Source organism: Mustela nivalis (assembly GCF_964662115.1).
Source record: "Mustela nivalis genome assembly, chromosome: 14".
In the NCBI taxonomy this organism is placed as follows: domain Eukaryota; kingdom Metazoa; phylum Chordata; class Mammalia; order Carnivora; family Mustelidae; genus Mustela; species Mustela nivalis.
The window spans coordinates 80,663,971-80,691,147 of NC_139033.1; the positions used below are offsets into that span (position 1 = coordinate 80,663,971).

Here is a 27,177-nt window from a genome sequence, read left to right on the forward strand (position 1 = left end):
AGCTCAACATCCACTGCCCCCTAAACACACACACACTACACACATACGGCGCAAGCGTGGAGGCTGAAAGTTCTAACCCTCCGGGTAGATTCCACAGGCAACCAGCTCCTATTCAAAGGGATGGTCCAAAAGTCACTTGATTAACATGAACTCAGGTGTGGTTGAAAGGGATGTGTTAGGGGAATCTGGCTGGCTCAGTTGGTGGAACATACAATTCTTGATATTAGGGTCTTGAGTTTGAGCCCCAGGTTGGGTATAGAGATTACTTAAATAAATACAAGTAATGGAAGCAAAGAAGGAAGGAAGAAAGGAAGGAAAGAAGAAAGGAAAAGGAAGGGGAGGGATGGGATAAATTGATATTAAATATAAGAAAATAAGAAAAGACATTCCATTCTCCTTTATCAACCTGCAGCTTTTTAAAGAACTTGGGACAAAAAACAATGTATTGTAGAAGCTCTGCACCAGGAACCAAGAACAAAGACCAAACATACATTTCTTATTATATCGCAATACCACAAACATGTATGTATCTAACAACAGCCCCAAAATACATTAAGCAAAAATGGAGAGAACTGAAGGGACAAATAATTCAAGAATAACAGCTGGAGACTCCAATACCCATTCTCAACAACAGACAGAAGGAAGACAGTGCACCTGAGTGGCTCAGTCAGTTGGGCATCCGACTTGATTTTGGCTCAGGTTGAGGCCTCAGGGTCGTGAGACAGAGTCCTGAGCTGGACTCCCACTTCATGCTGGGCATGGAACTTGCTTAGGATTCTCTCTCTCCGTCTCCCTCCGCCCCATCCACCCACGTGCACATGTGCACACAGGGGCTCTCACTCTCTCTTAAGGGAAAAAAAAACCAAAAAACAAAAACGGATAGAAGAACAAAGCAGAATACCAACAAAGATATAGAATAAACACCATTCGCCAACTGGACCTAACCGACACCTGCTTCACCCAGTAACACCAGGAAGCACACTCGCCTCCTGCACACACGTAAAACTCTCCAGGGCAGACCGTATGGTAGGTCCTAAGACAAGCCTCAGTGAACTTAAAAAAACTGGTCGAAACCATACAAACTATGTTTTCAAACAACACGGGAATTAAATAAAGACCAACAACTAAAGGAAATTTGGGGAAATTCACAAATATATGAAAAGTAAAATGACCAATTGTTCAAGGAAGAAATCACAAGGGAAATTAGCAAAATACTCGGAAATGAACGAAAACAAACACAACACAGTAAAGCTTATGTGCTGCAGTAGTAAACAGAAGAAAGTTTATCGCCATAAATTCCAGTATTTAAAAAGAACACCTCAAATACCCTAACCTGAAGACACTAGAAAAGAAGAACTAAACCTAAGGCTGGCCAAAGAAAGGATATAAAGGCTAAAGCAGAAAAAAATGAAACAGAAAACAAAAAAGCCAATAGGAAAACAAACAAGCAAACAAAATCAGAAATTGGATCTTTGAAAGATCAACGACAGTGACAAACTTTAGACTGACCAAGAGAAAAAAGGGGACTGAAACTATGAACAGGAATGAACACAGGAGCAGCACAAACTTAACAAAATATAGCGAGTCACAAGGGAATACTATGAAAGAATGTATGCCAATAAAGGAGACAGTCTAGGTCAAAAGGAAAAATTCCTATGAAGACACAAAGTTCCCAAACCAGCTCAAAAAGGAGCAGAATATCTGAAGAGAAGTACACGAGGGGTGCTTGGGTGGCTCAGTCAGTTAAGCATTTCCCCTCGGCTCAGATCATGCTCTCACCGTCCTGGGATTGAGCCCTGCATCCGGCTCCTTGCTCAACATGGAGCCTGCTTTCTGAACCTCTCTCTCTGCCTGCCGCTCCCCTTGTTTGTGCTCCCTCTCTGCCAAATAAAAAAGACCTTCTTAAAAAAAAAAAAAAAAAGAAAGAAAGAAAGAAAAAGAAGCACATGAAAAGACTGAATCAGTAATTAAATAATCTCAAAGTCAAGTCTAGACTCAGATGATTTCACTGGTGAATTCTACCAAATGCTTAAAAATTAATACCAACCTTTCATAAACTATTCCACACAAGAGAGGAATACTTTCCACCTCATTCTGTAAAGACAGTATTTCCCCAACACCAACACCACAAGAAAATTACAGACCAGTATCCCTCATAAATACAGCTAAAGTCCTTAACAAAATACCAGCACTCTAAATCCAGCATACATAACCAAGTGGGATTTGTCCCAGAAATTCAAGGTTGCTTTACTATTCAAAAACCTATGCAATATACCACCACATGAGTAAAAAAGACAAAAACCACACAATCATCTCAATAGAAGCAGGAGAAACATTTGACAAAATCCAACCAGTCCTGAAAAAAAACTCTCAGCAAAACAGAAGGAAGCTTCCTCAATCAGTTAAAACCCAGAGCGAACACCTCGTGGCTTAAAAAGAAGCCAGTCAATAAAGAACCACATATGTCATTTGATTCCACTGATACGAAGTGACCAGGGCTGGCAAATCCATCAAAACAGAAAGAGGATTAGTGGTTGCCAAGGGTTGAGGGGCTGGGGGAAAGGGAGAAATCAGGAGTGACTGCTAACAGGTATAGGATTTCCTTTTAGAGAGATGAAAATATTCTAAGATTTGACCACTGCGATGATTGTACAACTCTGAATATACAAAAATCCAATCAACAGTATAGTTTAAGGGAGCAAAATTTATGGTACATATAAATCAATAAAGCCGTTATAAAAAAGAATGCCTTCTTCAGATTTTGAAAATCCCTCACTACACATAACCATAGAATCATATTTACCCAAAAAGGTTTACAAGTAGTTTTAAACAGTTCTTAATACAGAAAACATAACTTACAGACTCTGTCTCAAAGACAGATTCCCACCATAGATCTACACTTGGGAGAGCTGACAGTGCGCATTCTTTACCCCCATTGCAAGACATGAAGGGCAAGCTTGCACAAAGACAAATAAGTTTCCCCTTTTATGAAAGATTAACAAATGAAAACCACCTGGAGCTGGGAGGACTAAATCCACAGCTCGCACTAGCCTGGGAGGTGGGGGTGGGGCAGTGGCACAGGTGCTGCATTGGAGCCACAGCTCTAGACATAGCAGGACTAGGAAACTCACCTCAAGCTCTTCACTATCTTTGGGCTTCTCCTCAGAGGTCTGTTTGACAAAGTCAGGGATAAGGATCTCCAGCGTAGCCCGGGCTATGAAAAGAAAAACCCCAAGGGTGAGGGCTTGGGCCCAGCTTCCAGACTCCAGAGCAAGCCACATGCCAGCTCCTGTGCAGGGCCAAGCTTCCCAGGGCTCAGAGGGAAACGAGGGCCCTGGGCAACAGCAGCGTTTCAGAGGCAGGCATAGCCTCTCCTCCTGAGCAAAGGACGCAGTGGGGCAAGTGTGAGGCTGTGGGCAGCCTCAGAAGCCACAAAAGCTGTATGTTCTCTTGCCCTGAGGCGCTTGTAGCAGGCAAGGCAGGAGAGATGTTTCAGAGAAATCACGGTGGTGGCGTGCAGGCAAATGGCTCAGCAGGACCCAGGCCAAGTAGTGAGGCCAGAGAACTGAGCAGGCTGCTGTTGAGTGTGGGAGGGAAAAGCAGTGAAACCAAACAGATGTACTTGAGAAAGCACCTGCAGGACGGAGCAGAGGGATGGCTCAGTGCTGAGCAGAGACTTCTAAATGAGCAGGCTGCCACTCACCACTGGGGTGAGGAAGTGGGGAATGCTGGGGAATGCGGAGGGGTAACAACCTGTCCCTATAGAGTTGGAGGTGCTGCAAGACATCCGAGTGAGTTATCTAGAGAGCAGCTGAGGTCTGAGCAGAGGAAGTGGATCCTCCCACATGGGGAGAGCACAGCCCTGCTGCCAGGACGCTTCCACTTCTACCGTGCGCCCAACTCTGTGAGCCCTCTGCCCCATGACCTTGGCAGCACTGGTTTGTTGAGCTGAAAAACCCTTTTGGCACAATCTCTCTAAAATGGACAGGAGGCCTTCCCAGAGGAGTGTAGTGTGTGAGCCCAGTACAGCCTCAGAGAGGGAAGGACAAAAAGTGACATATCTTCCCAACCATCCTCAGCATACACCACAAAAGAAAGCAACTCCAAGGTAAACTCTGAGTCCCACAAACAAAAGCACTTTTGCCACCCGAGATCTGGTAAGAACGTGATGAAGCCGTCATACTTCATGTGGGTACAGGGCAGAGCTGCTTTGGAAGACACGACAGCAGAGGCAGAAACCTTAAGAATTGAACTGTGGGCACCAAGCCTGGTGCACACCGCCAAACCCACCCTAAAATGTGCTCCACATCCAAGAAGAGGCCATGTAACCCTGACGGTGAAGCAGAATGGCTTCGCTTAACTGGAAAAGGAAAACATAGGCCTTCCCAGGGATCTGACCACTTACTTTCAGTCCCAAATCTAGAGATTGGAGGACTTACTTAGAAAATCATCCTCACACATGTCAAAACCACTCAGGAAAATCCCTCTTTGTCATCTAGCATGCCCACATTTTGCTCAGTTTACACACCAACCCATAGAATGTGTGCTCACCATGACCCAGTCGACTCTGTGAGCAGTGGGGACAAGGGTAGGAGATTCTAGCCCAGCTGCCACAGAGCAGAGAAGGTTTGAGTTCTCTAGTTTTATTTCTCACATTTTACTTCCTATTTGAGTCTTTGAGCACATACTTTTTAAAAAACCAAGTTAAAAGATTACATAAATCAAATGGCTTTTCCCCACACCCAGCACTCCCTAGCCAAGGGGAGGGGCAGACACTGTGGGCAGCATGGGTCTCTGACATCTAAGTAGCCACATTACCAGCTTTGTTCTTCGCAAGTTTTTTGCTGCTTGCAGTTCCAGATCCATAGGTCACACCATCAATGGTCACCGAGGCACCAAAAGGTTCACTTGGGTTCTCTTAAAATTAAAATCATGGTTTTAAAAATGCTTACAAGACATTAAAAGCGTGCATATGTGCACACATACAATCTGCTAGCACCAACAGATAAGGCAGGGTTGGGGCTACTGCTGGAAGGGAGACATGGGCACTCCCTGAGGCACGGAAATAGAGCCAAGGACTAGGCAGCAGGCAGACAGCATGCCTGGGAAACAGGAGGACCAATAAGCTGGAAGGGAAACAGAGGCCAAGCCAACAGGCACAGGGAACAATGTCTGTGAAAGATGGACAGAAGACTGTGAAGAACAGAGATGTACAGACGCAGGAAGCCAAGCAACAACATGAAAACAATGAGTGACGCCTGGGTTCAGGGTTCCACGGGGAAGATAAACTGGTTTTCATAAAGGTGTGATGCAGATGACAACAGGAGACAGCTGGTGGGAAGTGCAAGCCTGAGGCCCCTTCACCCACCTGGGGGCAAGTGGAGACACAGTGAGAGAGCCTTCCTCAGAGCAGGGGATGAGAGGAAGGTGGGAGTGGGGGTAGTGGGAATGGTGAAAGGGGGAGGCGGGGGCATCTGCCCGCATAAGGGGTACACGGCTGGGAAACCAACCCGCCCCTCTGCAGCACCCTTCTCCCTGCCATGCCCTTTCACTTCTCTCCCAGCAGAGTGGGGTTAACGGTTAGTTCCCGCCTCCCCAGCCATGGCCCCAGTGAGGTGTAGGATTCTTCAAGGCTGAGGTGAGGGAGGTCAAACTTACCACATTCAAAGAAATTATAAACAGGGCGGACCTTGAGGACACGCTGCATGTACTCGTGCAGGATGCAGACCTCGGACTTCCCATTAGGGTTAATGACAAACTCTGTGACAAGAAGGCCTATCTCAGCAACAGCGTGAGGACCTGTGGCAAGCTAGCTCTCAGGGCCAGCTCTCACCATCCACATTAGTACCTCACTGAATTAGGGGCTCACCAATGTGAACGCAGTGCACCTCTGCATTCATACGATCGACATAAGCTTAGAAACAAACGCAACTCACACACACAGCATATGTTCTAAGACCATCAAGTGAAAAACAACAGGATCACCCATCTGCCGAAGAGAAAATTTACACACCCCAACTCACCTTTCTTTGTGGGTGCATCCTGCACAGACAGGGTGATGAGCTTCTGATTGGCTGGCAGGATGGGCCTCTCAGACTCGGCCTGTTTCCGTTTCATTTCTCGGTTAAACTGCCGCCGCTCGGCCCAAGTCCTGAATTTCTTCACAGTGACTTGCTCAAAGTCAAAACGCTTTTCCAGGTAGTTCCGAAATTCCTCAAGATCTGTGTGGATTTACCACAGAACAAAACTGCTAACTTCTAACCCAAGAGTCATGATTCCTCCGTCCAGTGAGTAGGATGGTGCTAGGTTGCCCATCAAACAGGTCCTGCCATGCCATTCCCCATTTCCCTTTCCCTTCTGAAGGGCAAAGAAAGCAAAGAATCAGGTCCTTTTATGTTTTCTTTCTTTTAAGATTTTACTTATCTACTTGAGAGAGAGAGAGACTGCGCAAGTGAGAAGAGCACAGTGTGGGAGAGGGGTAGAAGGAGAGGGAGGAGAGGAGAAATATGGGGCTCGATCCCAGCACCCTGCGATCATGACCTGAGCCTCAGGCAGACTCGTAACCAACGGAGCTACCCAGGCACCCCTGAATCAGGTCCTGTCACTCAAATTACTCAGGAAGGTCCCATATGGGCAAAGTTCTGAGATGCTCTTTTAGTCTATTTGGAACAAGAAGAAAAAAAGCTTTAAAAACAACAACAACAACAACAAACCAGCTGGCCTTCAAGACTTTTCTTCCCATATCAAAACAAGTACCACAGCAGCTGAAGCACTGCGCACCTTGCACTCTCCCCTCCAGCCACCCTGGCTGCTCGCACACTCAGCAACACACCCAGGCAGCTGCGGCCCTGGCATGCCTCTCCCCACACAGGTTCTACCCCACTCAGTGACGTTCCCAGGGGCTTTTACTGTTGTACCCACTACCCCCCCCCCTCAAGATATCCTAGAGGCTCACATCACCCTCACTGGTTTCTTACTCAAGTGTAAGCCCTGAGGCAGGGACTCTTGGGCCTCACACTCAGCCCTAAAGAACAATACATGCAGAAGCAGAGGGAGGAGTTCCACATGCAAGACAGAAATACATGGTTAAAGCGCTGGGCTGTGAAACAATATACCTGCACCCACTAGATTACACCCCTAAACCACGTATTTCTTTACACATGAACACAAGGAAGGAAGTCTGGAAACAAGTCCAAGTGGTCACCTCTCCCACGGGACTAAAATCAGATGCGAAACACAGGTGTTTTCCGAAAAGAACAAATTCAGGTGTCATGTGCGTAAAAAGATGGATTTGAAGAAAGAAACCATTATGTTGAGGTCTTAAAGCATAAGCTCCTGTCCAGCTGGGTCCTGAGAAAAGCCCTGATATAGACAGAAGACAGGGGAAGCTGACATGGTGGGGAGGAAGGCAAAAGGCACGCAGGTCAGGGGGAGAAGTCAGTCAGTGCACAGGAGAAGCTGGGGGCCAGTGACACACCCTGCCTTTCCCCAGATGCTTAAGGCTCCAACTGGCCCTCTCCACCAAGGCCACCCCTCCCTCAGCAGTGGTGCCTCCCCCCAGCCCCAACTCTGCCCTAGCTTTTCTAGGCTCCTCAAACCTAAGAGTTACAAGAAAGGCTGGGCAGCAATACTCAGACAATATCTAAATAACAATAACCAAAAACCCTAAAAACACCAAGTCCTCTTTGAAAGAGATTTAGCAGGTGAGCTGAGACGTCTGCCACCATTGTAGAAACAGTTAAGACTTGCATGGGTAGGCCTAAGATAAAAAACACAGAAGAGAGAAGAGAAACACTGACACAGAGCCAAAAGCCATCATGGGGTTGAAGAGGGGGAACATCCACAGAATAGTGGCTATCTGTCAGTACTGAATCTGTAGATTGAAGAAGTTCATTGTGAGTGTATCAGGAGAGATCAAAATGACACCATGTGAGCACGTCCTATTGAAAAATCAGGATTTCAGGAAAGGTCACCAGAGAAAAAGGACAGTCCATACTGACAGCAGCCATGTCCATGGCAGCACCCACCATGTGGGGTCCGCAGACCAAGACAGGTCCTAAATCATGGAGACAGGCATTTCCCACCATGTAAGAATAGAGAGAGGTCCCCAGAAGTCCCTTCCTCATAGGAAAAAGCAGTACAGGTGGCCTTCAGCAGGAGGAATGTGACCCTAAGGAAGGCGTGGAGTGCAGCCATATCCCTGCAGATGGATCCAAGCCAGCAAGGAAGGAAAGAAAGTTCACCCCAGAAACTTACCAACTGATTCGTCTTTGCACACCTCAACCTTGGCCTTCACCTGCCCCAGGGCCCCAGGGGCAGCCTCAGCCCCCAGTGTGTCCTTCTCATCTAGGGCCCCCGAGTCAGCTCCTATGGAGTCGGGCTCTTCCAGGGGGAACTCCAACTCTGCAGATCGGCTCAGGGGCTTGACAGGGGACACTTCCCCACTGGGGGCGAGCTCACTGTTTTGCTCTCTTTCCTCATTGTCCTTCATTTTCTTGTAATGCAGACATGGAATGCTGCTCAGAGGAGGATCATGTTTCTGTGGATAGTGAAATTGCGACACAGATTACAAGGATGACCCCCGAGTTCCGAACATCTGAAGACTTCCACTTGCCTCTTCCTGGCTACCATGCAAACACAGCATGTGCATATTCAGTCAGCAAACTTACAAGACTAAATTCATGACTGATGCATCCCCTACCCGTATGCTTCCCGTTCCCAGGAAGTACGGCCTGGACCAGGTGACCACCCGAGACTCTCTGTGTAGGTACACTGGGATTCCGGAGTTATGGAATGTCATGATCCACCCATCGGGCAATGGTTCTGTAGGAGGACGGCCACGACCTGCACGGAAGACAAGAGAATTCCACAATCACTTCAAAAACACTTGGGAGTTGTAGAGATGGCTTCAAAATTATGACCCAAGGCAGATAAAAATAGCAGAGTCAACTGAGGATAGAAAAGAACGTCTAAAGAACTAGGGGAGGGCGCCTGGGTGGCTCAGTGGGTTAAGCCGCTGCCTTCGGCTCAGGTCATGATCTCAGGGTCCTGGGATCGAGTCCCGCATCGGGCTCTCTGCTCGGTGGGGAGCCTGCTTCCTCCTCTCTCTGTCTGCCTCTCTGCCTATTTGTGATCTCTCTCTGTCAAATAAATAAATAAAATCTTTAAAAAAAAAAAAAAAAAAGAACTAGGGGAGTAGGGGAGTACCCCACCCCACCAGACAGAGCCTACCCAGCCCTGCCTGCCCACTCAGCACCAACCATGCATGAACTCTGTTCTCAATGCTGTGCTTGTTTATATGGCTCCAAACCAGAGAATCTTAGTCCCTCCTCAACCAGGAAGCTGTCTGCCTTGTTCACTGCTGTCCTCTTGGGCCTAGAACAGCACGTGATACAGGAAGGAGCCTGGGACGAGGTTCTGCAAGACGCAAGTCCTGGCCTCAGCTGCTGTCTGCAAGCTGTGGGAACCATGGTCCTCATTCCCTCACTGCCTGCCATGGCTGTGGCCAGAGGCACCCCAGGGGCTGAGTAAGCTTTGCTAATCAATTGCATGCCTGCTGACCACTGCTCCCATGACTCGAGAGCAAGTGTTCCTTGTACCTGAGTTGCACACTCTCACCGGCAAATGAAACACTACTTCCAATTCATTCATTTTTTAAAAATTAAATTTAATTTTTTAAAAAGATTTTATTTATTTATTTTACAGAGAGAGAAATCACAAGTAGGCAGAGAGGCATGCAGGGTGGGGGTGGGGGTGGGAGTGGGAATGCAGACACCCCGCTAAGCAGAGAGCCTGATGCAGGGCTCGATTTCAGGATCCTGAGATCATGACATGAGCCAAAGGCAGAGGCTTAACCCACTGAGCCAACCAGGTGCCCTCAATTCATACGTTTCTAAATCAGTTTTAAAAACACTACTCCCAATCCCTTCTTTGCTTTACAGACAGTCACAGAAAAAAGCTCAAGACATATCACACACTTGATATCTGCCACTGACAGGCCCAGTGACTACGAAAAGTACAGACTTTACTGAAATTTATAGGAACTAGGAGCAAGTAATTTAGGAACAAAAGAAAAAAACAAATGAAAACTTAAAAACAGAGACATAATGAAATGGCATGAAGGACTCTCACGGACAAGGGAGTAGCCATCCCCGTGCCAGGTCCCCAGCCGGCAATGTTAAGCCCTGGCCTGATATCAGAACGTAACAATACTGGCTTGATAGCTAGCTGATGCCAGGATGGCCCACAGGAGGGAGCACTACAGGTCAGAGGTGCAGAGACACTGTTAGGCACTCTCCCCTACCCAGGCTAGAGCCAAGGAGCTGCCTTACACCAGCTTTGGGCTGAGTCAGGACAAAGAGAGACAAACAAAATTCCAGCAAAGTACAGTAAGGGACACAGATCCTACTCATTTGTGACAAGTAGCAGTGATAAAATTGGCCCAGTCGTTTGAAGAGTTCACGTGCAGCTTACACACAGCTGAGTGTGAGGCCCATGCTGCAGCTCCTGGAAGGCAGCACTGTGGGGCAGGCTGCCAGGCAGGTGAGGTGGAGCAGAAGGCTGCAGAGGGAAAGGCACAGCAGTGCCCCGTGCAGGCAGGTCCAGTGGCAAGCCTGCAGTCATGGCCAGCACTGTGAACCTAAACCAGACCGCTCATAACAGACAGGGCTTTGTGGAGCCCGGCACACCCAACCCATCCACTCTGCTGTGGAAGACTGCACCCCACCTACACCTCGTTTCCCTCCCATCACGCTTGGCCATCTTCTGCACCCCAGCCCTCAGCCTAAGGTCTCAACTGTGCTCCCGAGTCCCCATGCATCTTCTGTTCAGTCTCGTCGCAAGGCCCAATGCCCAGCCCCCCAGGCAACTCCAGGCCGACTGCTCCCCCCAACCCCAAATCCAAGTGCACTTTTGAAACACCTTTACCCCTACCACAGGAGCTCCCATCCTGGCCACCTAAAGCACACACACCAGGCTGCAGCCATACGAGCTATGCTTTTAGACAAAAACTGTTTAACAACACCAGCCTGCTTCTAGAGGCTTCTCCTGACACTTGGCATTGAATCCAGAACCCACACTGCAACCATCACCTGCCACAGTGCTGCACCCACCTCTGGCCTTGGCCTCACATCCCCAGTTGTCCATCTTCTCATCTCCCAGCAACAACACCATCACCAACTCCTCACCCCATCAGAAGTGCCCCCCCATTCCCCTGCATAACACCAGCTACTCCGGTGTGCAACCACAGTGGACACCACAATCTGTAACCAGGTCATCGTGCATCTGGTGCACCCCCCCGTGTCTTGTCTGTTTCCCCTCATCACACGTGCCTGTCCTCCCTCAAACATGTGCCCACTGCTCAGACCACTGCCTGGCACCCAAGGGCTCTCTAACCAGCACTTCTGCCACCCCACGAACACATGATTTTCTACCTGGCTGACTTACTTTTTAGCACAGTTTTAATCTTGGTCATCATTGGCTGCACACTTGTCTCTCCATCAGATGGATGGTCACTGTCTCCTCCGTACTTCTCCTCCATTCTTCTCTTTTTGGGAGCACAAAGACCCTCTTCCAGCAGAGCATCAACATCGTTGTCAAAATCATCCTGCAAAACATGCTGTTCAGACACCAGGGCCCCCAGAGCCTGTGTTCCTGTACCGTAGGCAAGCTCAACAGCATTAGTGAGAACAGACACAGAAACGAGGCACTCTCAAGTGGGGGCCTAGGTATGCCTTTATGTTGCGTGATTATCTGAAAAACAAACAGGAAAAAACTGAAAACTGCAACCAACACACTTGACACTTGGCATAGGTGCACACGCCACCAGGAAGTGCTCCTCAGCAGCACCTTCCAACTCAGGCTGCATAAAGGGTACAAGGTCGACTGCTCAGCCAGTTTTATATCCAAGTTTTAAAACTTGGATTTCTTACAGTTTTTTTCTTTTCCACATTAACATTATTCCACCTCATATGGGTTTTTTTTTTTTCCTCTGTAACATCAGCTTTCAAAAGATGCTGCAGTTTCCAACACTTCTTTGGGTTTTGCTAAGAGTGCTCCAAAGGAGGGGTCGCAAACATACCTCATAGGAGAAGTTCAAGGCCTCTTCATCCACTCTGTCTCTCTGCACGATTGCTTTAGCCGTGAACCCGCCTGCTCCTTCTTCATCTAGCTCCAAATTGTCAGTAAAATCTTCTAACTCATCGAGCACTGCGTACTCCACTCTCTTTTCCTGATCCAGCTCATTCTCCTCATCCTTCTTATCAGCACTCTCACCCCCTATACCTACCCCATTCCCAACACTCCCGCCAAAGGGACAAGCATGCACGTCTCCACTGACAGGGCTAAGGGCCAGACCGCACTCTGCACGAGTGTCGCGCTCCACTCCTGTGTACAGCACCTTCCTGTCCTTACTCCTGCAGCTCTCGGTAAAGCTCACGCTAATCTTTACATCCTTAAGCAACTTAAGGTCAGGGGAGAACTTCCGGACCGCAGGTGCGTGCCGGGCGGTGCGCGGGCTGTGGCCACTACAGTTCGGGTCTATGAGGAGGCGGGCCTTAGAGAAGGATCCTTTGGAGAGAAGAGAAGCTCCGTAGAAGTTGAGCGGGTCCTCAGCAGGGGGTTCGGCCTGTCCATCACCACCAGAGCCAACGTCCATTACCTCTGCATCACTGGACGTTTGCAGGGGAGGTGGTGGAGACTGTTCACGGGGCAGCGCTTGGAGGGGGCAAGCTCGGTTCTCCATCACCGCTCCTCCTGCGGGCTCACGCGGGAGAGGAGAGGGACTCTCATATGTCTCCATAGTAAAAGTGGTTAAGACTATTTTAAAAGACCAGAGTTTTAAAAAACCTTACATAAATCTATACAGCTAACATGCACAAGTCCGTTGAGACCCGGGTGCCGTCCTGCCCGCGCTGCACACGCTGGCGCCTTAGTCAAGCTGGCCACATTGCTCTTTTCATTAATGTAGACAGCTTTTAGAACCACTGCCTCAATTATTGGAAATCACAATGCACTCAGCTTAAATGACTGACGACTAAGTGAGTCTGTCTTCATGCCAAAGTGGCACCTTTCTTCTTCCACCTGCAAAGAGATTTAAAAACATCGTCACAAAATGACAGAAACCTTCTGCTTCCCTGGTACTGAGAGTCAAGTGCTATTAACAGTGTAGTAAAGAATGTGAAATGCTATTGCCTTAGAGAACCTTCTAGGCTTTAAAACAACTGCTCTACATTCTTCCTTCAGAACCTAAATTATAATTTAAGTGCAAAATTAAATATCTTAATTGTCCACTGTAATTCCTACTTCAGAAGCAAAAAAAACAGTATTAATATTAAGGCTCAAAAAAAAAATTTTTTTTTAAACTAGGTTAAGCTTCACCGCAGCATTCCCCTAACTCAGTTTAATAGGTAAGCAAGCTCGCGGTGCAAGGCTGCCCTTTCCAGAAACCACATTAAAGGTGTGTGGCCTCCCTCTGGCCATCAGAGCGATATGGATCCACTCACCTGCTAGGGCTGGGTCAGTCAGAGGGCGAGGGCGAGTGCGAGACCCTCAGCTCAACTCTGCGGCACTAGGGCCTCAGAGGTACGGCCAGGCGCTCTGCCACCCAGGGACCCCAGGGCTCTCCTGGGCCCACAAGGTGGCAGGTGGACCGAGACAGTGATGCAGCGTGCTGAGGTCGCCAGAGGTGGCATGGTTCTGTTCCCAGTAGAGGAGGGGGTGGTGGCTGTGGGGAAGGGAACCTGGCCAGGCTTGGTGGGGGGAGACTCAGGAGACAGCTGGAGCCAAGGCACAGGAAGCCCTGGGTGCCATCCGGAACCTGGCTCCCTCCTGGGGGACAATAAGGAGCCACCAAGGGTGAAGTGATTCTCATGCCACAATTCAGCCCCTATTTGAAAAGGGAAACTGACAGCTGTGCCAGGCCCAGTGCCTATGCCCAAGGCATAGAGGGCAGTCAGTCCTCAGGGCCAGTGCATAAAGGTATGAAAGAGGCTCTGTTAACGGGGCTGGAGCCCTCAAGAACAGTGAAGACACAGAACTGACCACACTGCTGACCGGGTAGAGGTGGAGAGCAGAGACAAGAGGGAACTGAAGGCGAATGAGACTTCTCCTCTGGAGGGACACACATGTTCCAGCATTCAGGCAGGAGCCTGCAGAGGAGAATGGATGGAGCCTCCAAGCAGATCTGTCCATTAGGTGCTGAGGCCACAGCTCTGGAGCCGTGACTGACCCCGAAACAGAAGCCCAGAACGTATCAGCAAGGTGACAGTCACCAAAACCACAGGAGAGAGGCTGCCCAGAGAGTCAACACAGACCAAGAAGAGGGTTGAGGATGCAACTCTGAGAAGCTTCCCTTCAGAGAAAGGACTACAAAAGGGATGATGTGAAAAGGCAGGTCAGAGGAACAATCCAAAAACCCAGAGGTCTGCAGGGGGGCTGGGCATCAAATCAGGAGAAGCACGTGCAGATGCAAATGTGTATGCGCACACACTCCCACACCATGCAGACACACACACAGACACGAACATGCCATGCACACGGATGCAGATATGCACATGCATGCCCATGCCCACATAGGGCAGGCTTGACTGGCTGCATGGACAGAACAGAAGACAGCAGATATCACACACTTAAGTTTACAGTGAAGAAGTAGTGCATGATGGTTGTACTTTCAAGGAGACACAACATAAACACCAGAGGCTTACTCAGATTTAATTAATTCATTCTACCAATATTCATTCACTGGCTTTCTACATGTACCACCATGAACAAGAGACAAGGTTCCCACCACCTGGACACAGCTGGAAGGGCAATGACCACTAAGCTGTCACTCTATTTCCGAGATTCTAAAATGTCCTTACATTTCTGAATTCAGTGGGAATTTTACCACAATACTTCCCCCAAACGTATATCTGTCAAAGGTGCTAAAGATCAAGGGAATACAGCATACAGATAACAAGACTCAGAACTGAGGTAAACGCTAAGGAGGCTGCAGCTGAACAGGCATGAAGAGAACTGAGCAAAATAAGGCCAGTTTCCTGGCAACCAACAAATATCATTTCAGAGAAGGACAGACAGGTCAGCATGTACAGTGCTACAGAACACAGATAAAAATCAGGACCAAACCTCTCGGCTTCTGGTAGGTCTGTGGAGACACTACCAAGAGCCAATCTGTGATTCTGAGAGATGAAAAGGAGGGGAGAACTGAAAACAGTGGTACAGGATGGGGACACCTGCTACCATGTTAAAAAACCAAGCAGCTGCCATCACCAAAGCACAAAGCAAAGATGATAATGACAACAAAGCAGGGAAGCCTAGAAGAGGTGAGGGGGTGGGGTCAGGGAGCTGTAGAGAAAAAAAGTGTTCCTTCTCCCTGGGAGGTCAGGAAAGGCTGACCAGCTCCAGGCGGCAGCAACTCAAGGTTCAGAACTCCACAGTAAGGCAGTCCCGGACAAGTTCCCTACTTTCCCCTGTAAGCTTGCTCTCCTCATTCAACAAGTTTGCTGAACGCTTTCTATATGGCCCATGTGCCATTCTAGATGCTAAGGACACAAAACAGACAAAATCCCTACCTCACAGAAATCACTTTTTAGAAAGAGAGATGAAGAAACAACTAAGAAAAGCTAAGAAGTATCAAGAAAAAACAAAACAAGGAGTTGGGGGTGGGGGCACAACTTCAGAAAGGACAGACAGCAAAGACTACACAGTCAGAGACCACCTGAAAGCAGAAGAGAGTGAACTAGGTGGGTAAGAGGATATTTTCCAGATAACAGAAGAGGAAAGGACCTGGGGTAGAAGTGCAGTGCAGCACGTGAAAGCAGCATGCTAAGGGCAACTGAGACCAGGCTCTTATCTTAAGAGATGGGCCACTGGACAGGGTCTAAGCACTGAGGTTGCAGGATCGAGGGACGCAGAGGCAACCAACCCCTTAGGCAGGCCCTGCTCTAAGAGGTGCGTTTTCACTCACCAGTTCTCAGGCACTAAGAGAAAGGTTAAGGACAGAAAGGTTAAGCAACTCGCTCAAAGTCACACTGCTAGAAAGCAGTGTGGTAAAGCCGCTTTACCACCAGGCAAACTGGCTCCCCTCCTAACTTCCTTGGTTTTACACTATCTTACAGTTCAAAAGAATCCTTCTGTGTCCAGAAAAACTTTCATGGGTGAGTGGGGGGGAGGGGCAGGGATGAGAGCAAAGAGAAGAATTAAAAGGCTCACCAGGCAGTTCAGAATAGCACATTAAGCTGGAGGTGGTAAGAAACGGTCCTGAGTGTTGTATGGAGGCCTAAGAGAAAAATCCAGGTGACTCTACGGTCATGAATGGAGCTGTTATGCATTGAGGTGGTGAAGGCAGCATGGGAAGTGTTGTGGAGTGGGTGAAAATAAGGATTTAGGTTTGGCCATGGTTACTTGGCATCAAAGTAACATATGGAGATCCGGAAGAGACAGCAGCTCAGAAGAGAGGTCAGGGCTAGAGAAGGCGATGGGAGATGTCATGTCAAACAGAGAGGGCATTAAAGCCGGGAAGCTAGCTAAGACCACCAAAGGGGGAAGGGCAGCTACTAAGAGGGACCAAGACCAGGCAATCTGGTAAGATTCATGTTTTCTACTACCAAGGTCATGGGCAGATTATAAAACTATCCCCAGGAAGTGCCCTACAGAGTGCCTGGCCATAAAGGGCTCAAAGAGTGACTCTTCTACCATCAGCCTCACTGCTGCTGCAGCTGATTGAACACATGGATGCAAACCTTGCTTGCCAAGTGAACCATAAGCCAGCAGCAGACTCGCAGCAGGCTCCCCTGGATCCCTGGCACATGGGGTAAAACCAATAGGCTTGGACAGCGCCCTTCACAGAAGTCCACTTGCTGAGCTGGCATTGGGGCACTGGCTGTCATGTCCAGTGCTGGGGCTGGTGCCTTTCCGTCAAGCCTCTCACACTGCAGCCTCCCGCCCAACCCAGCAGCAGTATGACCTCATCCATTCCTTTTGTCATCCTCTAACAGGCCTCACATCCTGTACTCACAGGCGCACTCCAGACTATCCATTCACTCCCTTTGGTGAGTGATAGCCTGCGGCAGAATTTGAGCCACTGTGCGTGAGGCCTCGGACTGGGAGTCCAAGGCTTCGACCAGGAAACAGAGGGTCTCCGCCTGCTGGTTGGCCTCAGAGTCACCAGCCCTAGCCTGGACTGCCGTGCATCAGGTATCAAGGTACATGCAAGCATGCACAACAGCAAATCAAATTCCTACCATGAGCAACCCAAGTCCATCGAATGATACTTGACAGGTATCACTATCAACAGGTTGTCACCTTCCATTTATTTCTACCACGACCATTGTTACAACAAACCACATTCCGCCTATCTAAGTGACACTCGGTCCACGAGCATTTGGAGAAGAAAAAGACTTAGGCGACTTCTCAGATTTCCCAAACTGTTACACCCGGCAGGATCCTGGGCGAGCACTAACCGGGTTCGTACCTTTCCCGCCTGAAAGCGACGCTACGACTTCGAGCCCCCAGAACGAGGGACCTCTTTACATTCGGGCTTTGCCCGGGCAGAAAGCGACCCGCGTCAGCGCCACCTGGGCCTGGGGCTCGCCCCCGCCCCACCCCCACCCCGCCACGGCGGGACCCCCACCCCGCGTCCTCCGAGGCCCGCGGCCATGATGCTTCACAAAGGCCGGGTCTCCGCGTGGCTGCCCCGCCTCGCGCCCTCCCGCTCCGCCCCACCCCGCCGTTCGGCCCGGGAAGGAGGGAGGGGAAGGGCGCGCCCTCGCGCAGGCCGCAGCGCCCGCCCGCGGGGCGCCCCTCGCGCCCCGCACCTACCTCCGGCGCCCGCGGCGTGCCCGAGCTGCCCGCAGCTCGACCAAGGGAGGGAGACCCTCACGGCCTGACCGCCACGGCCGCCGCTGCCGCCATCTAGAAAGGCCTCCCAAGCTCTCTCTCCGGACCGCGGACCCGCCTGCCGCGCGGGGCGAGCGGAGGGCGGGCCTTGGAGACTCGTGGCCAATCCCAGCACGCGGGCGCCCCGCATTGGGGGAATCGCGGAGCGGGCTGCGGAGGCCGCCAATTGGCAGCGCGTGGCGCTCGCGGCCACGGCACGCCGCCCAATAGCGCGACCGCGTGGGCGGAACCAGGAGCTCGGGCCGCGGCCGCGCTAACGGTCGCCCCCGGGGCGGGGCCCGCCGCGCGGAGGGCGGCGGCCGCGAGGAGCGCCGGGAACGGGGAGCGCAGGGGATGCCGGGAACAGGAGAGCGCGGGAAGCGCAGGGAGCCGGCGGCGCGGGGAACGCCGGGAGCAGAGGGCGTGTGCGTGGTTTACGTAGTGCGGGCGGGACCGTAGGCACACATGTCAGTAGTTTCCAATTAAAAGCATTAGCATAATCAATGGAAAAAAAGGACAAATACGCTAAACTGTCCGGCATTTTTCCACTTGCTAATGCCATTTCAGTAACCTCGGAAAAGGGAGGGTATGGGTAAACGGAGAAGAGAGAGCTTTTCCTTAGCCAGAACTCCAGTGAATAAATGTGGAAGGAATAATGGAAGTAGGAAATCTTCGTTTTGGCAGCCAGCACAAACCTACTGCGGACAACAATAACGGATGCTAAAAAATAGGGGGCAGAAGTATGAGAACTGATAGCGGGTTTTTTTTATTGCTTTACAGAGTTGCAAAATTTCTCCCCAAGACACTAATGTCAAACCTAAAATAGTAACTAAAGTGGAGAAAAACCTGAGAGACAACCAGGTAGCCAAGTGATCGAGGTCACCAACAAATGTACACACATCCAAACATCAAATTTATACCCTGAAGATGTTCGTTGTATAGTAAACTAACGATACTGATGAAGTTCTAGAACCTAGGTGAGGTTTGGTGGGCTGAGGTCCAGAGCCGATGACCAAGAAAGACATCTTTGGTGCAAAATGGTGGTTTATTAAAGCACGGGGACAGAACCCGTGGGCAGGAAGAGCTGCTGCCCCGGGGTTGTGAGGGGTGGCAGGTTAAGTACCCTGCAGTTGGGGGAAGGTGAGGGGAAGGGAGGTTTCAGTGGAGTTTTCATATGCTAAAGAGGGCCTACAAGGTGCCAGGATGTCCCAAGCCTACCGGAGGCCTTGCCCTTGCGGTTGGATCAATGTTGTCTTTAGACCAGCCATTAACATTAAGATAGTTGGGAGACTTTTTGGTGGGGTGTCACAATCCTGCTATCAATCGCCTTTGTTAGTGAGATTTAGGACATTTGTAAACCAAGGGAGACTCCTGTCTAGCAGGATTGTGAGCTCTGCAAGTTAACTATTTGCTTATTGTTCAAGGCATTCACGGCTGCCTGAGGGATGCTACACTTATGACAGAGGGGGAGCGGATGGAGAGGGGGGGTGCAAGGCGCCAGCTTTTGCTTTGTCTTCAGCCAGCCTCATGCTCCCTCATCATTACCTCAATAAAAATGAAGACAAAAGTCAGCACCAGAAAAGGGACATATTGTGGCCCTCCTGAGAGGGACATGCATCACTTGTTGGTATTTCTAACCAAAAGGAAAACCTGAAAGATTAGACGAACCCAAATGAGGAGCATTCAAACAAAAAACTGGCAGGTGCTTTTCAAGTGTCAAGATCATTCAAGTCAAAGATAAACTAAGGACCTGTCTTCAATTACAGGAGACACAAGTAAGTGTGAGGTGGGATCTGGACCCTGTATTGGAACCTGGCTCAGGAAAGAGAAGTAGGACAACTGGCAAAATTCAAATCAGGTTTGTAAATTAGCTGGTAGTAGTATCAGTGCGAATTTCCTGGTTGTAATCGTTTTACTGTTGTTAGATGCAGGGTAGGGTGTAAACATTTGGGGGAACTGGGTGACAAGTTTTTAGTAAGTTGAAATCATTTCAAAATGAAAATGAAAAGATTAAAAAAGGCGGGGAGAGAGAATGTTCCCAGTTGAGGAAGATAGAGGCCTATCCAGGCCCTTCCCTCCCTTTCTGCCCCTTTCTGTTCACCCAGTTACCCCAGTGGTCAGCACCAGGCAATTCACAATAAAAATATGACCAAGCCCCATGAGGTTCTAGTTCCTGGACTTGGCCAGGGGAGGCCAGTCTCCCGGTGGCTGGGCCAACTGCTTTCCTTGGTCAGACAGAGCTCATGGGAACCCTTGGCATGCCACCATCCAGCCTTAGTGAACTCTCCACACTTTGTTGCTTGGTGAGTTGCCTCAGACTTGAGACCTCACACCAACACACTACAGCTGGCTTCCCACATGGCTTTCCCACACGACCTCCCTACAGTTCCCATCTGACTCCAGCCTTAGGTGGATGCCTAGAAGCTGGAGCTCTAGCCCAAACTGAGGGGAGAACTTTTCCCTCTGGTTCCTAGTTTTCCACTTGAGCCCAGCTCACCCATGAGCCAGGTCTCCACTAAAGGGCCTGGATGATGCTAACTGCTGGCAGATGAGACCAAAAGATAAGGTGTTGGTGGTGGGGTGGGGAGGGAGGTGTCTCTGCAGGCCAAAGGCAGGGATCTCAGGCCTGCCAAGACAAGCCTCAAGGCCAGGCTGCATTCCTGAGATGGTCTTGTTTACTCAGACTTGGCTTCCATATCAAGTCATTTCCACACCTCTTGCCTCCATGCCAACACGCTTCAACTGGCTGACTTAGAGCCAGAGAGCAGAAGCAGTTCATCTAGGAAGGGGCATCTGAAAAGGAGGTAAATTCCCCCTCCATCTGGGAAAAGAGGACCATGTTGGGGACTCACGGATCCAACACATCTGATGACTAGCTAAGCCATGCCAAGGTCAGATCCAGTCCTTCCTGTGTGGCATGTCAAAAGCACTTCTAGGGGCGCCTGGGTGGCTCAGTCCTTAAGCGTCTGCCTTTGGCTCAGGTCATGATCCCAGGGTTCTGGGATTGAGCCCCATATCAGGTTTCCTGCTTGGCAGAAAGCCTGCTTCTCCCTCTCCCACTCCTCCTGCTCGTCTTCCTGCTCTCTCTTCTCTCGCTCGCTGTCAAATAAATAAATAAAATCTAAAAAAAAAAAAAAAAAAAAAGGCACTTCTAGAACATGCAGCTTCCCAAGGTCCCTTCTAACCACACAAAGGTTCTCACTTAAAGGCCTAAATAAATGGGGGCTTGGGAAGTGCCAGCAATGTCATTTTTGGTTCAAATGTCTACCTAGCCTGGGCATCAGGATGGCCTTGCTTTCCTAAAGCTCTTGTTCTGACAGGGAGACACACAAGAAACAATCAAGCAAAACACATAGCACATCACCACGCTAACTGCTATAGAAAATAGAGCAGGGACCAACGCAGGGCTGACTGCAGCTTCAGATAGGATGCCTCCCCCAAGACTTTACCAAAGAGCTGCAGGATGTGAGGGAGAATGTGGTTTCAGTATTTGGGGGAAATAGTTCTTCAACCAGAAGGGACAGCAAGTGCCAAGGCCCTGGGGCAGAAGCTGTGCAGAAAGTACAACCAAGGGCAGTGGCAGAGGCAAGATAAATGACATGATGGGGGCGGTGCAGGGCAGCAGGTGAAACCAACATAGGAGGACCATGAGTCTTCAAGGGGAAGAAACCCCAAGACAGGCCTTATCCTCATCCTGCTCCTTCCTGGCCCAATGGCTCTGCCTCCCTATGTCCCCAGGGACTGAGACACTGTTATGGCAGCTCCTCAAGCCTCAATTTCCTCATCTGTAAAATGAAGGTCACAAATGTATTAGTTTGCTAGAGCTGCCATAACAGAGTACCACAAATGAATGGTTTAAACCACAGAAATTTATTGTCTCACAGTTCTGGAGGCCAGAAGTTTGAGATCAAAGAGCCATCAAAAAGCCATGCTCCCTCTAAAGGCAAACAGAGAAGGATCTGTTCCCAGTCTCTCTCAGCTTCTGGTAGCTTCTTGGCATGGGAGAGCATAGCTCCAGTCCTTATTGGGCATTCCTGCCTGCCTGCATGTCTGTCCCCGTGTCCAAATTTTCCCTTTTTTATAAGGGACATCAGTCATACTTGATTAGAGCCCACTCTAATGACTTCATTTTATCTTGATTACTTCTGTAAAGACCCTAAGGTAACATTTTGAGATACAGGGGCTAGGGCCAACAGATCTTTTGGGGGCACACAACTTAACGCATAATAGAATTACATCTTGGGCTGCCGCTTCTTCAGGGGGCTCAGGCACTTGTGGAGCCCAGGGTAGTTGAGGGCTGGGGTATCCCTGTACAGGCCCTGTCCCTGGGGTAGAGAAAAACATCAGATGGCTTTGTACCTGCCTAGTGGTGCCCCATGAGGGCAGACATGCTGGCCAGGGTGGGTGCCCATGGGATACTGAGGCATCAGCAGTGCCCGGGCTGACAGCCTGGCTCGGTGTGGCTCAGCCAACAAGTATTTGCCCCTGGGCCTGGGGGTGTGGGCTATGCCACCACTAAGGGGCCCATTCAAATCTGACCATGATCAAGCACTTTTCCTCTGAGTTCAAAGTGAGCCAAGGAGAGCATCAGGCCCCTGAGGGGTGCTCAGGGTGAAGAGAGGGAAGGGTTGAAAACGCAAGTGGGGCCAGGTACAGGTCCACACCCCACCCCAAGCTCTCATTGGCTCTACGAAGGCCAAGTTGGGGGGCCAGCTTCAAAGGCCGATGGAAGCCTGGGTCTTAGCACTGGACACACATGGAACCCCTTGATGCTCAGTCTGGGCTAGTGACAGGAACTCCTGGCTGCTTGCCACAAACCAGGGTCTTAAGGTTGAGACAGACTTCACTTGCCCCCTTGCCCCAAAACCCATCAATTCCTACCATCCCCTGGCCTCTAGAGTCTACCCCAAGTGTAGGCCTGACCACACCATTCCATGGGGTGGTCCCCAAGGGCTCCCAACTATACCCAGATGAGTCCCTGGCCCCTCAGCCCAGCTTAGGAGGCCCTGTAACTGCCACCCACCATGTCCCATGCATACAGGCTCTCTCCAACCCCAGCCTCTGCCCAACGACAGATGGATAGACAGGCCAGTGGCCCCTCAGGTTTCCATCATGGTGCTCAGGGACCCATGAGCAAAAGAAGAAAGTGAGAAGAGGCTTGTTCTGGTGGGTGCGCCTTGGGAGTTCCTGTAGACCAAGAAAGCAGCCCTACTGAGCCTTTGCACGGTTGTCCCCCATCACACAAGGACCTGAAATGCATTGACTCACCACAGCCTCAGAATTTTATTATCACGGTCGCACGTTCAAGTACAGATTCCTATGAAGTCTGACTCCCCAAGAAGGGAAACAGCAAGGGTTGGCTGTGTCCCCTCATTGAGAGGGCCTTCCCAAGACCCATGACCCCAGTGGGCAGGTAGGTGCCTGAGAGCCTACCAAGGTGCTCCAGCATACACAGGACCTCTGGTGCTTCAGGCAGGACCACCCTCCTCCCCCGACAGGCCTACCCCATGCACACAGGAGACCACCCCCACCCAGGGCACAAAAGACCACCAACCAGCCTGTGCTTCTATGACAGTGGGTTTTCATGGGGTTCTTGTCATCCTTCAGCCCCCTCTCCAAGAGCAAGTCTAACTGTCCAGAAGTAGACCACGCCCAGGAGAAAGGGAGCCACTTTTAAACACAAGTCTACACCCTGCTGTTTTGATCAAAGCAAAGACCCACTGGCCGGCAGTGCCTGCAGATGTGAGAGGCACATCTCTGTCTGTCTGGCATGCATATGTGTGTACGCTAGGATCGGTGTGTGTTTTTGAGCATGCGTGTGCCCATCTATTACCTGTACATGTGTGTACTGTGCCCATGCACCCGCAGGTGTGCATGGAAGCATGTGCCTTGAGTTTGTGCCTCTATGCTTGGACAGGGTGCAGGCCCAGTTGCCTTCACACATGCACAGCACACCTGGGCCTGCCCCAGGCCTGGCTGTGGGACTCTTGTCACTCCCACCAGCATAAGGACAGACCCTGAGCTGGACACACGGACAAGGACAGGTCACAGAAACACCAGAGGGCCTGGTCCTGCCCAAGTCATAGGCAGTGTATGTGGCTACAGGAGGCTCCTATCCATACTGGTCCTTGAGGCAGGGCCTTCCAGGAGCCCAATGGCCACACCCACAGAGAGGGGTTAGCTCTGCAGCTTGAACTCGTGGGTGCTGGTCTCCCAGCAGGAGGGGTCCTTGTCCAGCATGCTACGCTCTGTGAAGGTCACGTGCCCATCTGCGTCCACAAGGATGATGGTGTTGGTTCTGAAAGAGAGCAGGGGGCCCATGTTCAGCCCTCTGCCTGCCTGGTAGAGCCCCAAATGAGGTCTCTGTCACCAGGAAACCTCTCCTGTCTTCCTCCCCCACTACCCATCCATCCCAAATGTTCAGCACACCTTCTCTTTTCCTGCCAGCTGTCCCTAAGGACAGTCCTCACTTTGTTACCACCTGCCTCACCCTGAGAGAGGGCAGGTACCAGGTCCCCAAGCAGCCCCGGTACAGGCTGATACCCAGAGTAGGCACATGCATGCTGAAGACTGGGGGTCCCAGTCAGGATTGGACCCAGCAGCCACACACCTGGCATTCTGCCTTATGCACGTGGGTACACATGAGCATGTAATTTAGTCGAGAAAACAAGTCTGTGCTCGAGAAGCCTGAGAATGGATGCCCTGCCACCTGCCAAGGGAAAAGCCTGAGAATGGAAAGGCCACCATTCAAGCATACAACCCTTGGGCCCTGAGCATCAGTGCTGGGCCCTGACACCACCCTGGCCCTGCCTACCATCCCATCCCCCAGCTAGAGGGTTTGAAGCTGTCATCTGCTGGAGGATGGAAGACTCCGGCCAACCTGAACTCGAAAACCAAGCATTATGTGTTGACCTCACCATGTACCCACAGTACATGTGATATCATCGTGGCATCTCTTAGCACTTGTCACCACCCAAGCACCCCGTCCCTGAGTCCTTAGTGGCCACAGGCCCCCAAGAGCTTGGCCTATCCATCATAGTCCTCACCAGGCCGGCATAAGGCTGGTACCCACAGGGCCTGGTTCAAGCCGAATCCAGGAAGATGCTGCTTTGCCCAAGGCCACAGTCTGTCTCCAGGCCAGGTGGGCCAGGTGCACAACAGCACTCCTAGAGCATCCTGGCTGGTCCAGCAGACCACCCACCTCCAAGTACAGCAGGTAGGTTGCCCCAGACAGAATCACGGGGATGGGATAGGCCTCCCAGGCACACAGAGCCAATCTTCCTCTGCCCAGGAGGGAGAGAGGCACAGAAGGAACTTATTGGGACAGTAGACACCCATGCCAACAGTTTCTCCTTCCCAGGCATTCCCTCCCCCATTGAGGCTGAGACCAGAAGTTGCCTCTTTCTTGGGTGATGTCCCCAACCTGAAATGATCTAATTCTGCACTGGTCACACACAGAATGTAACAGACCCAAGGACACAGGGTGAAGTGAGGGGAAGAGCCAGGCAGTGAGACCTCTGGCCCCACAGGGATCTGGCAACCTGAGGGCGCCCACAGCCATCCCAGCCCCCTCATGGCTGCATAGGGAGCAGGAAGCAGCCCAGGAAACATTGCAGCGCCCCTGGAGGCCAGTGAGCATTTTGTCCATAGCTGTCACCTGTGATATCTGCTGGCCCCATAGCCCCACAAGCTGAAATGGCAGCTGCCTGTAGACAGGGCAGAGGCTCTGGGATCCAGAACATTCAGGGAAGGCAGGGCTCCTCATGGGACAGGACTGAACGCACCCAGCCGCCCCTCATACCTGGTGCCATAGCCCGGGCAGCGTACACACACAGCCGCGTACTTGCTCAGGAAGGGCTGCACATACTCCCTGCCCTGGTCCTCAATGGCCGGGTCTGGCAGCTGCCTGGAAGGACAGAGGAGGGGTCACTAACACCCCCTCCCACCTACCCACAGCCCCACCTGCCATCCTCAAGGCCTGCAGTGCCCAAGGAGCCTACCAGCCTCACAAGGTGGTTTGGGAACCACAAGGGTTTTCTGGGCACTTTTCTGCTGAAGGCCTCAAGTCTCGGTCCAGTCTTTTATTTAGGGCTCTGTCACTGGGCCCAGGCTGCCAGACAGGGACTGCCAGCCCAGCTCCCCCTACCAGGGCCCCCAGGAGCTTTCCCAGGACCCAGGGACAGGAGCACCTATGAGCTCAGCACTGGGGAAGGCTCTGCTGAATCAGCAAATGCTTTGGGGGGAGGTGGTCCATCTGGTCAGACCTGTGCAGGCAACACCCCCTCACCCCCTGCCCCGGGGGAAGGACAGATGTCATCTCTCAGAGCAAACTCACCTACCTGTCTTGGTGAGGTCTGAGCGGTTGGGGCGCTGTGGGGCAGGGGCCTGGCTGAGGGGTCCCCAGCCACACACAGACACACACACACACATACATACTGCCTGCCCCAAGAGGTACCCTATGGACATCTCTCCACATGACAGGAGCCCACTTGAGCCCTGCAGCTTGCCAGTCACTGAAGCTGGCGCTGGGACCACAGCTGTCGAAGTGGCCAGGACCCCTTTTCAGGCCAGCGGGAGTGACAGATAAGAGACTGAGGGCCACATGACTTACATACAGTTGAGCATGGGATGCTGGACCAGTCCAATTAGGGCTTCCCTGAGGGGTGGCTATGCTGAGGCTAAAGGTCCCATGGTTCGTGGTTCCAAAAGGAGATGGACACTAAGCAAGGGGCAGGGAAGGGTTCCAGTAGAGAGAAGCAGGAGGCAGGCCGTTGGGGCTCTCTGAGGGGCTATCGGGTCATCTAGGCAGGATAGGGGCCTGGCCTGCGTATGGGTGACACTGCAGCATGGGAGGAAGGTAGCACGGCCAGCACCTCTGTCTCCCAGGTGGGATGGCCATGACATGTGGCGGCGGGGGGTGGGGGGGGTGGGGGGCGTCCCTGAGCCAGGTACTGTGTGCAGAGGCCATGGAGGTGCCTTAAGGAAGTTGGGTCAGGAGCTTCTTTCCCCCAGGCGATTCCTGGGACAGGTGTGTCTGTGTCACAGCACTGGTAAGACACATGTGGGAAGGACATTAACCCCCAGACATACTCCCAGGCTGGCTGCTTGCTTCTGTGGTTTGCTGAGCACCTGGAGCTTTCTAGAATCTCCCACCAGTTGTGTGCAGACATGGGGAACCTCCAGCTACTCTCTGCCCCACAGAGGCCCACACCGAGCCTCTGAGAGCATTGAGCTTCCAAGTATACTGACCCAGGAGGGGAGCAGTTAGGAGAGGAACAAAGAACAGTATGTCTATCGGGCACC

The 27,177-nt window shown here is 51.1% G+C and overlaps 2 protein-coding genes across 5 annotated transcripts in view; both read right to left on the reverse strand.

Moving 5' to 3' along the window:
• Positions 1-18,131, reverse strand: part of DGCR8 (DGCR8 microprocessor complex subunit) — a 36,420-nt gene extending 18,289 nt beyond the window's left edge. Inside the window, exons 1-10 of one of the 2 annotated variants that reach the window (XM_082697476.1) lie at positions 17,818-17,979; positions 12,852-13,080; positions 12,080-12,753; positions 11,446-11,605; positions 8,702-8,844; positions 8,257-8,539; positions 6,024-6,221; positions 5,659-5,760; positions 4,819-4,917; positions 3,132-3,214 (exon numbers count right to left, since the gene is read on the reverse strand). In XM_082697476.1, coding sequence (XP_082553602.1) covers positions 3,132-3,214; positions 4,819-4,917; positions 5,659-5,760; positions 6,024-6,221; positions 8,257-8,539; positions 8,702-8,844; positions 11,446-11,605; positions 12,080-12,742 — 1,731 coding nt within the window. In that variant the 5' untranslated portion in view covers positions 12,743-12,753; positions 12,852-13,080; positions 17,818-17,979. Of the gene's footprint in view, positions 1-3,131; positions 3,215-4,818; positions 4,918-5,658; positions 5,761-6,023; positions 6,222-8,256; positions 8,540-8,701; positions 8,845-11,445; positions 11,606-12,079; positions 13,081-17,817 lie in introns of both variants that reach the window. The other variant, XM_082697475.1, reaches the window with a different exon arrangement.
• A 5,002-nt stretch (positions 18,132-23,133) lies between these two features.
• TANGO2 (transport and golgi organization 2 homolog) overlaps positions 23,134-27,177 on the reverse strand; it is a 40,617-nt gene continuing 36,573 nt past the window's right edge. For all 3 annotated transcript variants that reach the window (XM_082697568.1, XM_082697569.1, XM_082697567.1), the window contains exons 8-9: positions 25,676-25,780; positions 23,134-24,172 (exon numbers count right to left, since the gene is read on the reverse strand). In XM_082697568.1, coding sequence (XP_082553694.1) covers positions 24,052-24,172; positions 25,676-25,780 — 226 coding nt within the window. In that variant the 3' untranslated portion in view covers positions 23,134-24,051. The remainder of the gene's footprint in view (positions 24,173-25,675; positions 25,781-27,177) is intronic.